Source organism: Syngnathus leptorhynchus, chromosome 18 (assembly GCF_054491065.1).
Source record: "Syngnathus leptorhynchus isolate UIUO chromosome 18, UIUO_Slep, whole genome shotgun sequence".
NCBI classification, from domain to species: Eukaryota; Metazoa; Chordata; class Actinopteri; order Syngnathiformes; family Syngnathidae; genus Syngnathus; species Syngnathus leptorhynchus.
Genome location: NC_141212.1, coordinates 1136091 through 1149279, shown reverse-complemented (window position 1 = coordinate 1149279; position 13189 = coordinate 1136091). Strand labels below are relative to the sequence as shown.

At 53.9% G+C, this 13189-nt stretch overlaps 1 protein-coding gene across 6 annotated transcripts in view; it reads left to right on the top strand.

Annotated features, from left to right (window-relative positions):
• Nucleotides 1-13189, top strand: part of LOC147042149 (collagen alpha-1(XII) chain-like) — a 33914-nt gene that overhangs the window by 2842 nt on the left and 17883 nt on the right. For 5 of the 6 annotated variants that reach the window (XM_085938373.1, XM_085938369.1, XM_085938368.1 and 2 more), the window contains 20 exons: nucleotides 703-819; nucleotides 1357-1500; nucleotides 1591-1638; nucleotides 1711-1974; nucleotides 2406-2573; nucleotides 2974-3147; nucleotides 3226-3516; nucleotides 3647-4249; nucleotides 5297-5575; nucleotides 5647-5922; nucleotides 8148-8417; nucleotides 8493-8759; nucleotides 8892-9084; nucleotides 9505-9629; nucleotides 10620-10769; nucleotides 10841-10960; nucleotides 11037-11201; nucleotides 11277-11423; nucleotides 12153-12295; nucleotides 12809-12938. In XM_085938373.1, the coding sequence (XP_085794499.1) occupies nucleotides 703-819; nucleotides 1357-1500; nucleotides 1591-1638; nucleotides 1711-1974; nucleotides 2406-2573; nucleotides 2974-3147; nucleotides 3226-3516; nucleotides 3647-4249; nucleotides 5297-5575; nucleotides 5647-5922; nucleotides 8148-8417; nucleotides 8493-8759; nucleotides 8892-9084; nucleotides 9505-9629; nucleotides 10620-10769; nucleotides 10841-10960; nucleotides 11037-11201; nucleotides 11277-11423; nucleotides 12153-12295; nucleotides 12809-12938 (4074 nt within the window). Of the gene's footprint in view, nucleotides 1-702; nucleotides 820-1356; nucleotides 1501-1590; nucleotides 1639-1710; nucleotides 1975-2405; nucleotides 2574-2973; nucleotides 3148-3225; nucleotides 3517-3646; nucleotides 4250-4609; nucleotides 5213-5296; nucleotides 5576-5646; nucleotides 5923-8147; nucleotides 8418-8492; nucleotides 8760-8891; nucleotides 9085-9504; nucleotides 9630-10619; nucleotides 10770-10840; nucleotides 10961-11036; nucleotides 11202-11276; nucleotides 11424-12152; nucleotides 12296-12808; nucleotides 12939-13189 lie in introns of those variants that run through there. The other variant, XM_085938372.1, reaches the window with a different exon arrangement.

Below are 13189 nucleotides of genomic sequence, written 5' to 3'. Positions count from 1 at the left end.
TAGTCGCACGTGTGTACGTTCCAAGCCAACCTGAAGAATATCCCCTTAAAATATTCCACAAAGAACACGGGGTCTTTGTGTACATGAGCCTTTTTGTCTCCCAAGTTGTAGCCTGCAACTTGTCATGTACACGTGTCATGTTGTCATCACGTACATTTGTGTTGTGTGTTTGCTCACAAAAAGACACTTTTAGTCCCCCCCCTCACCGAGAACAGTTCTGCTCCTTGTCGTAGGGGTCGTGGCAGAAGGCGCCCGGACGGACGTGGACCAACGTGCCAGTTGGTCAATTCAACTCAAAAGTGTTGGATTGATGTCCGTTCTGAAAACATGAAAACATCTCGTAACCATTTTCATGTGTGACGGCAAAGAAAAGCCTCAACGTCTCATCACGCAGCAGGGGTGTCCAAAGTTTTGTTTGACAGCTGCACGCGGGAAATAGTGAGCCAGACTTGCTTTTTATTTCATGAGACAGTCACACAAATATAAAACCAGAAGGTGCCGCGGACCGCTTGATTACAAACAGCGGTCCGCTCATGGCCCACGCGCCATATGTTGGACACCCCAAATTGCTCATATCGATGTTGGCCTTTCTTTGCTCTAGCCGCCTGTCACCTCCCGGAATGCCGACTAACAACACAAAAGTACACAACGCGCGCGTGTGCCGTCCTCAACACGTTTTTGTTTTGCTCTTTTTGTGCGCAGTGGAGCCGCCGTCCGATTTGACCTTTCAAATCGCCAACGAGCGGACGGTGCAGATGTCGTGGAAAAGGCCGCGCTCGCACCTCGACGGCTACAGGATACACGTGACTTCAGACACAGGTGGGCCGGCCCGTCTCGTCCCGTCCTGTCCTGTCCTGTCCTGTCCTCACCCCGTCCCGCCTTCACCGCGCGCCGCACTAATGAGCGGGACGCACCCTGCAATTAGGCCGCCACGCACACACAAGCAAAGCATTATTCCACACGCCTCCAGGGAAAAGCAATTCCACTTTTTCTTTTTTTTTTTCTTTTACCACCACAACGCCTTCTGGCCTCAAGCGACACATCAAAGTCACCTTAAATCATTTTCATTTGACAGCATTCAAACATATTGCAGCTTGAATTATCATTGGCATCACAACAAAAGGCAGAATTACCTTTGTTTCATTTTCATTTAACATGACACGCTTCAGTCGTCTAAATTTAAACTGCCAAAAGAAACACTGGAGCCCAAAAAAAAATCATTACAAACAATATTCTGTTCATTTTGTCATTAAGAACAGAATGTCAAGAATCTAAATTCACTGCCTTCAAAACCTTCGAGGTTAAATCTTGATTTTATTGTCAATAAAGACATTTGTGACACTTTTTTTTTTTTAGGTGAACTCGTACGAGAATTTGCTCTGGCGCCGTCGGCCACGTCCACGACCATCTCAGAGCTCAGTCAAGACGTGGACTACGAAGTCAGTATCTACGCCTACGCCGGAGCGCAAGAGAGTCTTCCCGCCTCAGGACAAATCACCAGTGAGTTAGCCCGAACATCTCGTCTCGCTTTTTCCACCGCACCGTCACTCACGTCAACTTGTTTCATCCGTCAACTCTTTCCGTCCAAAGTTGAGTCCGGAGGAGGACCTTCGAGAAGACCGGACGCAGATGCCGCAAGTAAGTCGCTAAAGGTTGGTAGCCGCAAAGGTTCCTCAGGCGGTTTCTCAACTATGTGTGTTTTCTCTCCAGAATGTCCCGTGAGCGCCGTGGCGGACGTGGTCGTCCTGCTGGCCGGGTCCTGGGCCTCGGACCCGGCCGCCTTCAAAAACGCACGCGGGCTGGCGGCAGCCGTGGCCGCCGCCTTCCAGATCGGCCCGGACAAGACCCGAGTGGCCGTGCTCCAGTACGGCAGCGCCGGGCCCGCCGGCTTCTCGTTGGACCGACACATGAGCCGACCTGCCCTATTGCGAGCCATCGGGACGCTGGACATCCGCGACGGCCACGCCAGGACAGGTGCGGATTCAAAAAAAAATTTAAAAAAATCGATAGGGGCGGAGCAACGACGTTATTGGATCTTGGTGGTGTGCCTAATGTAGTGTCCAGTCAGTGCATGGAGTTCCCTTTCCATTTATGAGCTGCCTTGAAAGGAGAAGAAGTAGGTCAGCAATATGTTCTGCATCTGGTTTTGCACTTGGGCACACACACACTTATTGGCACAGCCTTGGTTTTGACTAATGAGTAAATCGAAAGCAGCGAGTCAACGCGAGAAAAGAAATATGTCGCAAGTTCCTTCGCCACCTCAAGTTGAATTGTTTTGCCAGTCGTTGGCAGCGACTCCTCAACAAAGAGTTTCACACCAAAAAGCAGAGAAAATGAAAAAAAACAAGCAGTGTTTGTAAAAAGAATTTGATGTGATTTATTTATTTGATGTTTGCTGTCTTCAGGCGCCGCGCTGGACTACCTGCTGAGCAACACCTTGAGCGAGGCGGCGGGCTCCCGCACGGCCTTCCCCAAAGTGGCGCTGATCCTCACCGACGACGGCGACTGGGACGACTCGGCCCAACGTTCGGCCAGCCGTCTGAAGAGCGAGGGCGCGGAGGTCTTTGTCGTGGGTACGCCGCCGCCGCACGCCACCTTCTCTCCTCTCCACTTCTTCCCTCTCCTTCGCGATGGCGCAATCGGATTCCTCGGGTATTACCGCGCCGTAGCTGGAATGCGAGCGGCGTCACACTTTCCGCGCGTGGACGGGACGCGGATACACAAAGGGCTGTGTCGCCGGGGCGACCGACCGGCGGGAGATCAACACTCGGCTCATCTTCAGCTGGAAGAGATAAAACAACAGGACTGCCCTCACCTCACAACACACACACGTGAAAACAATCAGGAACGCTTTCGCACCTCGTTTCGCTTAATTGCGGGATTCCGTTTTCACGTTGGCACCTTTTCCAGGCCAGCCGAGCAAGTCTTTTGCTGAAAATCTTCTTTTGAACGTTCAAATTGTAATCTCGGCAGGCTTCCGGCGGTCCGACGAGGCGCAAATGAGGGCGCTGGCGTCCGCTCCCTACTGGAGTCACGTCTTCAACGTGGCCGCCTCGATGGACATCCGCGATATTCGGGAGGACCTCGTCAGTCAGGTGTGCGCCGGCGTGGAAGAGCAGCTCAGTTCCCTCGTCAGCGGGGAAGAAGGTCAGTGTGGAAATTTCAAGTCCGTCCTCGGAGGTTTGCAAAGCGCCCGTGACGATGGCGCCCGTGCTTCCCCGCCAGCCGTGGAGCCCGCCTCCAATCTTCAGGCGGAGGAGGTGTCGTCCAAGACCATCAAGCTGCGCTGGAGCGCCTCCGGCGACGACGTTTCGGGCTACAAGTTGCAGATGATCCCCATGACGGCGGGAGCCAAGCGTCACGAGCTCTACGTGGGCCGCACGGAAACCTCGGTGGCGGCCCGAGACCTCAGCCCGGACACGGAATACCAGATCAACTTGTTTGCGCTCAAAGGCCTGACGCCTAGCCAGCCCGCCGTCCTGATGCAGAGGACGCAGCCCGTCAAAGTGTCCGTGGGTGAGTCCCCGTCTTGACTTACAAGCGTCGTCGCGGTGACACGTTCTACTCATAAGTCGAGGCAGCGGCGATCACGAGAGCTGCATTTGCGGTTATTTCACGTGAGTCCGTTTGTCCCGGCGCCGGTCAGAGTGTTCCCTGGGCGTGGACGTGCAAGCCGACGTGGTTCTCCTGGTGGACGGGTCCTACAGTATCGGCCTGGCCAACTTCGCCAAAGTCCGAGCCTTCCTGGAGGTTCTGGTCAACACCTTTGACATCGGGCCCAACAAGGTCCAGATCAGCTTGGTCCAGTACAGCCGCGACCCGCACACCGAGTTCCTGCTCAACACTCACTCGGACCTGAGCGGCGTTCTGAAGGCGGTGCGCTCCTTCCCGTACCGCGGCGGCTCCACCAACACGGGCAAGGCCATGACCTACGTGAGGGAGAAGATCTTCCAGCTGGCCAGGGGCGCCCGGCACAACGTTCCCCGCGTCACCATCCTCATCACGGACGGCAAGTCCTCGGACGCCTTCCAGCAGCCCGCCACCAACCTGAGGGACGCCGACGTGGAGATCTTCGCCGTGGGCGTGAAGGACGCCGTGCGCTCGGAGCTGGAGGCCATCGCCAACGACCCGGCCGACACGCACGTGTACACCGTGGAGGACTTTGACGCCTTCCAGAGGATCTCCAAGGAGCTGACGCAGTCCATCTGCCTGAGGATCGAGCAGGAGCTTCGCAACATCCAGCAAAAACGTGAGGCGTCTTACCTTCTTCCTCGTGGCACGACGCGGTACTGCACCTCGAGTTTAAAATGGCCGACGTAGCGGTGGAATGCCGTAGCGTGTCTGCTGACTGCGCGCGTCGCATCCATCTGGACACTCGGTTGACTTGTTCCATGTTTTCACTGCGCTGAGTGATTTTGTGCATGTTTTTTTTTAATATTTTTTTATGAGCGTCAGCCCGTTCGCACTCCCTGAAAACCAAACCCGAGTGTATCTCCGCACGCACACGTCCCTCTTAACGTTTTGCCCACATGTTGACCCGCCGGCGTGCGGAAAGGTCACGTGAGGGTCAAGCGACGCTGGCGGCCGCGTGGAGCCATCTTAGGTGCACGTCAGGGCAATAAACAACGGAGCGAGACGAGCATTCCTTCCGGGCCGCCATCTGCTCGTCAAGTTCCGACAAGCAGCGTCTGCGCTTTTGAAAGGGAAAGACAAAGTGCAGCGCTTTTCTTTTCTGCCAGGAGCCACGGTGACTCACATTCCTCCAGTGACGTCATTTTTTGGGACTTGACAGGATTTTTGCGGGACGGGCCCCCGATGTAAATCTGGCGTGTGCGACATGTGTCTGTCGACATGTATCGCGTGTAGATCCACCACATCTGTCTTCGGGACACGCCGCCTTTTTTTTTTTTCTTCTTTCTTTTCATCTGTTATTCTTTTCAGTCGTGTTTACGCGCATAGCAACGGACTTCTGTGCGATGATGTCCACGAGGGAAGCCGGGAAAAAAAAAAAAAAAAAAAAACTCGAGCTGCTCGATGGCCGCGTTTGCGAGCTTGCTGCAGGCAGCTACAAGACTTTTTGGCTTCTCGTGAGGCTGACACTTGAGCTCCTTCTCAAAGTTGCAGCTTTGCAAGTTAGCGCAGGCTAATGCTAATCTCCATTTGCTACTTCATGGCAAGATGCAGATAATGGATGCCGCGCCCTCCCAAAAATGTTGAGAAAAAGATCATCTTACAAAATGCAACAACAGATCATTTGTTTTGGAGAAAACAAAAATGGCTGCATTCTGCTCTTCAGGTCTAGTCCAGCCCAGAGACCTGTCCTTCTCCGAAGTGACTTCCAGAAGCTTCCGGACCTCGTGGCGGATGGACGCCAACGACGCCGAGTCCTTCCTGCTCCAGTTTCGACCCGCCGACATCTCCGACAGCCATTTGGTGTCCATGTCCGTCCCCGGGGACACGCTAACCGCCGTCCTGCCTTACCTCACCCCGGTCACCCGCTACCAAGTCAACGTTTCGGCTCAGTACGACCGAGGCGACAGTTTGCCCCTCGTCGGCTACGAGACCACCTTAGAGGGTTCGTCGATGAGCTGCGTCGCCTCTAGCGTTGCTCTGAATTCACGAAAACCTTCTCCTTCACTCTGGCAGAACAAAGCGCGGTTCGTAACGCCAGAGTGTCCCAGGAGACCACGGACAGCTTCCGCGTGTCCTGGCAGCCGGCCCGAGGAGCCGTGCTGCGCTACCGAGTGACCTTCCGACCCCTGGGCGAGGAAGGTCCCGAACAGGAAGCCTTCACGGTCGGCGACGAGCCCACCCTCGTGCTGAGGGGGCTTCGACCCGGGACCGCCTACCAGCTCGGCGTCAACGCCGAGTACGCGTCCGGCCTCGGACCGGCGCTGCAGACGCGAGGAAGCACCAAAGAAGGTGAGATGACGCAATTGGAGAAGTTGGCGGGAATCCGTCGGCACTTTTTTACCCGCGGCGCACCTGAGCAGTTCTCAGCTAACGCAGACCAGCCCGGACGCCTCCGCTGCTGTTAGCGCCGTTGCTAACGTTACTCGTGTCTGTTGTGTGTACACAATAAGATGAGACGCACGCACAGCTCAGCTCTGTTAGCGTTTATAGCTCACTTGCTGGATTTAGCTTTTTAGCTGCTGATTCAGGCTCTCTATTTCTTGTGGAGTTATGTCACTGGTTCTGGTTTTGGGTTGACCTCTGGCTCTGTAATTCGTTCATTCATTCAAACGCAATCGTCAGTAGCTCCTTGCCTTTTTTTTTTTTTTTTCCCCCCTCTCGGCGTCTGGGCCACCCGCACGAAAATCATCCCGGGCTGCTCGGGGTTCTTGAACCGACTGATGGAGATGGAACAAGTGTCCCGGCCAAGTTTACACAACGCAGGAGGCCAGCAGACTTTCCACTGCGGGCGGTTTTCACTGCCACCGTAATGCGCCACACAAAAACAAAACCTTTGCTAAATGAGGAGTCTTATGTCAGGATCCCAAATCAGGATTATGATGTCCTACTGTGTGCTGACCGTGCCAAGTGAAAACCCGATTCGGATGTCACTTGACCAACATTTATCGATGCCTTGACATAGGAGACGAATTTGTTCCATGGGAACGCTCGTAAGGGAAAATCATTTTTCCCCGTTGAAAGAAAGAGAGAAGCCGTCCAACGTTTGCAGCCACCGCAAAAATGTTGCAATCTGTAATCTTAGACTTTATACCAACATGTAATTCAATGCACATTGTGCTAGTCATTCTTGCGTGCAGGCCTCGGCCACTAGGGGACGGTATAACGGACAATTTAGTCCCAAATGAACCTCCACGTTATGGCGCTCTGTTAACGTTTAAAGTTTATCTCGCAACTAAATTTCTCCTCAGGGAGCCAAATGAGGTTTAGTGTGCTTCGCTGTGCTCACCGCTTGAGTTTGTGAGGAATAGCAAGTGAGTAGTTAGTGAGCAGTTAGCGGGCACTTTTCACATCCAACCCTTGAGCAACGTTGGTGTACGTTGGTGATTATTATTTTTTTGCCCAACTTGTATTCCCGCTTTAAAAAACAAACAAAAAAACTCCCGTTGTGAGGAAAACATCTGATCTGATTTAGCGGCTGAATGTTCCCCAGCTACTGGCTAACTGTGCTTAGCGGCTAATGGACTGTTTGGATTTTTGCTGCTTTGACTTAGTCAGAGCCAAAAACCACACGCATTAACCAAAACAGCCACAGTCGTTTTTTTTTTTTAATAGTCTTTGTTGTCTGAGAATCAGCGTTTTGTGTGGGACCAAACAAATGAAGTGCAAATAAGGTCAACAAGATTCACCCGACTGTAGCGAACAAAGAAAGAAATGAAAACATTGACTCTAGCTAAACGCGTATATACCGAGACATAGTCGACTTCCATTTCACAGTTTGGCGCCACAGACGAGCTTTTTCGTGCTATGTTGAATGTTTCTAAGTGGGGTTGAAGCCACAAATGGAAATTCACTTCCCATTTTGAAACAGATTCCAAATGTTTTTTTAACACCAACAAAAAAGGAGAGCAGAGCCTTTGGTCTTAATAGCATTTAAAGATGTCTCGAATTAGACGCTGGAAAAACGCCGACCCGACCCGGCCCGCCGGCGCACATCGTTCCACGTGCGCCACTTGAAGCTGATAAAAAATGGCAGGAGTGGTGGCCAAGGCCCAGCTTGTCAAAATAAAAGCCCGCCACCTGATTGAAGACGTGAAAGTCAGCATCTTTTCGTTCTTTCTGGATTTACGATTCACGGGAAGAAAGCTCATCTCTCTCTTGGGCCAGCCAGCCAGCCAGACATCTTTCATGTGTTCTTTGCACGCTTTGCGCCTTGTCCCATTTTCTGGCCTCCTCGCTGTCACGCCGTTTGAACGGCACCCAACGTGCGCTTCCATTGCCACTTTGGGACGACAAATCATTTTACGAGCGACGATAATAAGCGTCTGCCATCTTTCCGCCGATGCCGTGGGAAGGCCAGCCAGCCTGGCTTTGCTGTCATAAATCTCAACTTGCTGTGAGGTCAACTCAGGTTTCTGAACAAAAAGTGGAGGAAATAGGATTTTGGTGGGTTTTCAACTTACAAAAAAAAGAAAAGAAATTATTATCATTAACACCCTGCACTTCCCGTTTTCCAGAGGCGGTCCCTCCTCAAAACTTGCTGACCCGAGACGTGAGCGAGAGCAGTTTCCTGGCGCGCTGGACGGCCGCTCCCGGCAACGTCCGCGTGTACCGCGTCAAGTGGCAGTCGGCGTACTCCGGCGAGTCCGGAGAGAAAACGGTCCCGGGAGAGCAAACGGAAACGCTGTTGGACGGCCTGAGCCCCGAGACGCTCTACCAGGTGTCGGTGGTGGCCGTTTACGACCACAAGGACAGCGAGCCGCTCGTCGGACACGAAACCACCGACGGTACGGAAAACCTTTTCATAGAGTCATTTTTCAATTGAAATCGACGTTTTGCGGCCCCGCCCTTTTGACCCACAGCGTCGGCGGAGGCGCGGCAACTTCGCGCGAGCGACGAGACCGAGCGTAGCATGAAAGTGACGTGGGCGCCGGCGCCTGGCAAAGTTCTACACTACCGGCTGAAATACATCCCCGCCGCCGGCGGGCGAGAGGTGGTCCTCAAGGTCCCGGCGGGGGTCACCTCCACCGTTCTGAAGAGGCTCCAACCGCTCACCGCCTACCAAATCACCGTCCATCCCGTCTACAAACGCGGGGAAGGAAAAGCAAGGCAAGGCGTAGGAAGCACACGTACGTTGCTCCAGAACCGCCCTCCCAAATCTCTTTTGGAAATGAGAAAGCTTCAGTAGCATGTCACTCCTCAGCGACCACTGAAAGATCTTGATGATGGGGCTGGGTCTTGAATTCTTTCTTGTGTTTCAGTGTCACCTTACAAAGCTCCGAGGAACCTCCAGACCTCGGAACCCACCAAGACCAGCTTCAGGGTGTCGTGGGATCCGGCGCCCGGGGAGGTCCGGGGCTACAAGGTCACCTTCCACCCCGCGGGGGAGGATATCGACCTCAACGAGATGCTGGTGGGCCCTTTTGACAACACGGTGGTCCTGGAGGAGCTCAGGTGAGCGTCTCAAGTGGCCTTCTGAGAAGTACATCATCCAGGGCGCCAGTTAGAAAGCTGCGACGAGCGCCGTCGACACCTTGGCAACCGGTCGAAAACTCCATGGCAACCGCTTTCCAAAAACATAGCAGGCACTCCAGCCAGCATAAGGAGCACTTTAAACGCGGCGCCGACCGCTTCAAACGACTCCACATTAAACAGTCAAGCCGCTCTCCTCGACAGCATCACCCTCAAGTCCAAAAGTTGCCGCTAAATTGTACCGACCGTCTTAGGGAGGAGCCGTGAAGTCAAAAATGATGTCAGAGTTTAGAAAGAAAGTCCAAACGCTATCTGGCAAATTACAGAGCAAAGCAACCAAGAGCAAATGTTTGGATAAAAGTGGGTGACGGGAATCCCTTTCTGGTGTCTTTTTGGTGGCAGGGCCGGAACCAAATATTCGGTGGCCGTCTTTGGCATGTTTGACGGAGGGGAGAGTTTGCCTCTGGCGGGCGAGGAGAAGACCACGCTCTCCGACGCTCCCGAGCCGCCTCCGTTGGGTCCCTCAGGTAAAGATGCCCCGCCCCCTCCCACCCCCGCTCGCGCCATTCAAAATGAGGAGCTGCGGAAAGTAACTCGTCGCTAATTAACGCAGCGTCGAGTTCCCTCCCAGCGGCACGTACCGGCCTTGACTTCTCTCCCGGATCGGCGCCAGAAGCTTGAACTTGGCGCTGTCGGAGTCAGTTAGCATCACGGAGACGCGCACATGATCGTCATTACGGCTAATTACTGAGAGCTGTTTGGCTCGCCTCGCCCATTTCCCCCCGTCAGCGGAAACGTCGGCGCAAATGACGTTTGGAAAGCGTTGCTCGGAGGCGTGACCCCGCCGCCGCCGCACATGTTACATATTTGGAGCGTGCCGAATGTCGGCTAGCCCCGAGGGTCGGAAAACTCCGACCGTCGTCGGGCCCCGAGGACGCGTTTGACCTCTACCGCCAAATTGAAAGCAGACGCCAGCCAGCCTGCTACCGAGCCGACCCGGGAATTTTCTCACGGGAACGGACGGCACCCCCCCCCCCCGATGATTTCTTGTTTTCATCCCGCCACATCGTCGCTATGGTGACGGAATAAAACGCCAATAAGGGAAACCGCCGTGGTTAGCGGCGCCATGTGCTCCACGTCACTGTTTGCTTGTGCTGCCTTCTAACTTGTCTTCACTTGCGCCTTCCAGATGTTAAAAGGCAGGCCAGGCGGCCGGCCGCCCGCCGGCCCGCCATTTCTCAGGTCAACAGGTTCCCCGCAGCGACCGCACGGCGGAAAAATGGGAAAAATGAAAAAGATCAGTCGGCGTGGATCAGCCAAACTCGACGCTGGATGTGGGGAAAAAAAGTTGTCGGGCGTGTGAATGATGATTTCATAAAGTGCTTCTTGTCTGGTGTCTGCTGTGTTTTTATTTTTTGGCTTCTGTTTTTTCCCCCCTTGTCGTCGCGTGCACACCCAAAGGTCCGGCAGCGCTTTGAGGAGCGTCCGGCTTTGCTCAGCTCTTTCTTTTGTCGCAGACACGCAGTGCAAGACCTCCACCAAGGCCGACATCGTGCTGCTGGTGGACGGCTCCTGGAGCATCGGGCGCATCAACTTCAAAACCATTCGCAACTTCATCGCCCGCATGGTCGGCGTCTTTGACATCGGCCCGGATAAAATCCAGATCGGTAAGTGGCCGTCTCGTGAAAATCGGGAATGTGGCGCGGTGCTCACCCATCGGCTGTTTTTCCGGCCGCAGGTTTGGCTCAGTACAGCGGCGACCCCAAGACGGAGTGGCACCTGAACGCTCACGCCACCAGAGCCTCGCTGCTGGACGCCATCAGCAACCTCCCCTACAAAGGAGGCAACACCATGACAGGTGAGTGACCTCGCCTCCATTCCGGGTCGGAGTCCCGGCTCCCTCCGGTGGCTAACCTGTTGCCGTGGCGACGCAGGGATGGCGCTGAGCTACATCCTGCAGAACAATTTTAAAGCCAACGTCGGAATGCGAGATGACGCGCGCAAGATCGGCATCCTCATCACCGACGGAAAGTCTCAGGACGAAATCGTCACCAACTCGCAGAACCTGCGAGACAGCAGCATCGAGCTCTACGCCATCGGTCGGTTGCCTGCCATGTTTTTGGGGGGTTTTTTTGGGGTGGAAAAGCCAGCGCCAACTAAGCGTGTCCTTGCAGGCGTGAAGAACGCGGACGAGAACGAGTTGCGCTCCATCGCCTCCGACCCGGATGAAATTCACATGTACAACGTCAACGACTTCAAGTTCCTGCTGGACATTGTGGACGACCTCACCAACAACCTGTGCAACAGCGTCAAAGGTTCAGGTTAGGACAACGACCACGTTTGAGTCCAAATGGAAGGTTCTGAAAAAGTTTTATAAGCAAGCAGCTGTGACCCGGTCGTCCTTCTGGGCCGCTCTCGGAATGAGTCACTCAGATTTACGCCCTCTCGTAATTAACAGCACAGGTGGAAACTTCACAAAGTTTGCCTCTTGTGGAATTTGCAACATCACATTTCCCGCCCCCCAAAAATTTATTGCGCCTTTTAAAGGCACCCGAGGGGCCTTCGCTCGTCAATTCACTTGATCCCTTTTGGCTTCAAGTACACATGCAAGTCAGACAACTCGGGGTGAATCCCTCAATTGGCAACGAATAGATGATCCAATCGATCGACAACGTTTCGTGCATCGATTCACCCGTCGGAAGTTAAACAAGATCTCGAAACCATGGGTTCATCGCTGTTGATTAATTATAGAACATCTTGAGTAGGAAAGTTTTTCTAATGTGTTTCTCGCCCCCACCGACAACAACTATTTGTCCAATGGTATCTGCGCCGCCACGTCCAGCTGTAAAAGCACAATCCACTTCTCGGAGTGGAACATTCCACCCAGCCGGCGTAAATCACTTTTAAAAGCAACTATATCAAAAGAAAGTGATTTACAGCGCCCGGGCGGCCCGACGGGTGGCGGCGGCACTGCCGCTGTCAGATTTGTGGATGTCCGGACGCGTCGCGTTGACGCCGCTTGTTGTCGTTCCCCCCCCCCCCCCCCGCAGATGAAATGCCAGAGGCGCCCTCCGACCTGACCACCTCTGAGGTCACCCACCGCTCCTTCCGCGCCTCCTGGAGCGCGCCGCAAACGCCCGTCGAGAAGTTCCGGCTCGTCTACATGCAGGAAAACGGAGCGCAATTGCGCGAGGTGCGTAAACGCCACAAAACATTTCGAGGATCACAAAGTTAGCATGTACCCTAGCTAGCACGCTCATTTTACTTTATTTTTTCGAATTTTTCAAAAATGACTCCCCATCAGGCCCGACATTTCCTCTCGACTTGTCGACGTGTATTTACGTTGACCCGCCAAGCACCGAAACCTTTTGTGAACTTCTTATCTTCTCCCGGAATTTACAAGCGTTTTTTATTTCTCAGCGGCAGAATTCTGAGAGATGCGTTCAATTTTTGGCAGGCTCCATGCGAACACGTTTCAGCCGTCATAAACGCCAGCAATAAAAGCTCTCATCCTTAGGTCAGAGTTGAAGGTTTTTTTTCTTTTGGCTTTTAGCGGCTTATGTAGCAAGCCAGCATGACTCCATCCTTTGAAAATCCGACTTTTAAAGTCGCTGCACGTAACGTGCGGGGCGGGGCGCCCGCTTTGGAGACGCCTGTCCAAACACACACAAGTACACACTTTTTATAAGGTCTTTTGTCGCGGCAGGTGTTGCTGGACGGCTCGACGACATCCACGGTGTTGGACGGTCTGAACCCGCTGACGCCGTACGTGCTGAGCGTCTACTCCATGGTCGGGGAGCAGAGCAGCGAGCCGCTGGTGGGCCGGGAGACCACCCGTAAGCGCTCGGCCTCCTCCGGACTTGAAAGTTGAGCGCCGGAGCTTTAACGAGCAGCTCGCTCTCCGCCGCTCTTGACCCGACGCTCTTCCTGCTCTTAGCGCATCAAACTAGCGTCTGATCTGTGGCGGGCGACTGTCACGTAAAGCCCCCTCCCGTCACGCCACGCTGTCGGCCCGTCGTGGCCGACGGCCGACTTAAAAGCTGACTTTTATGTAAAGATGCCTGGATTGCTTTTATGGCCTTTTTTC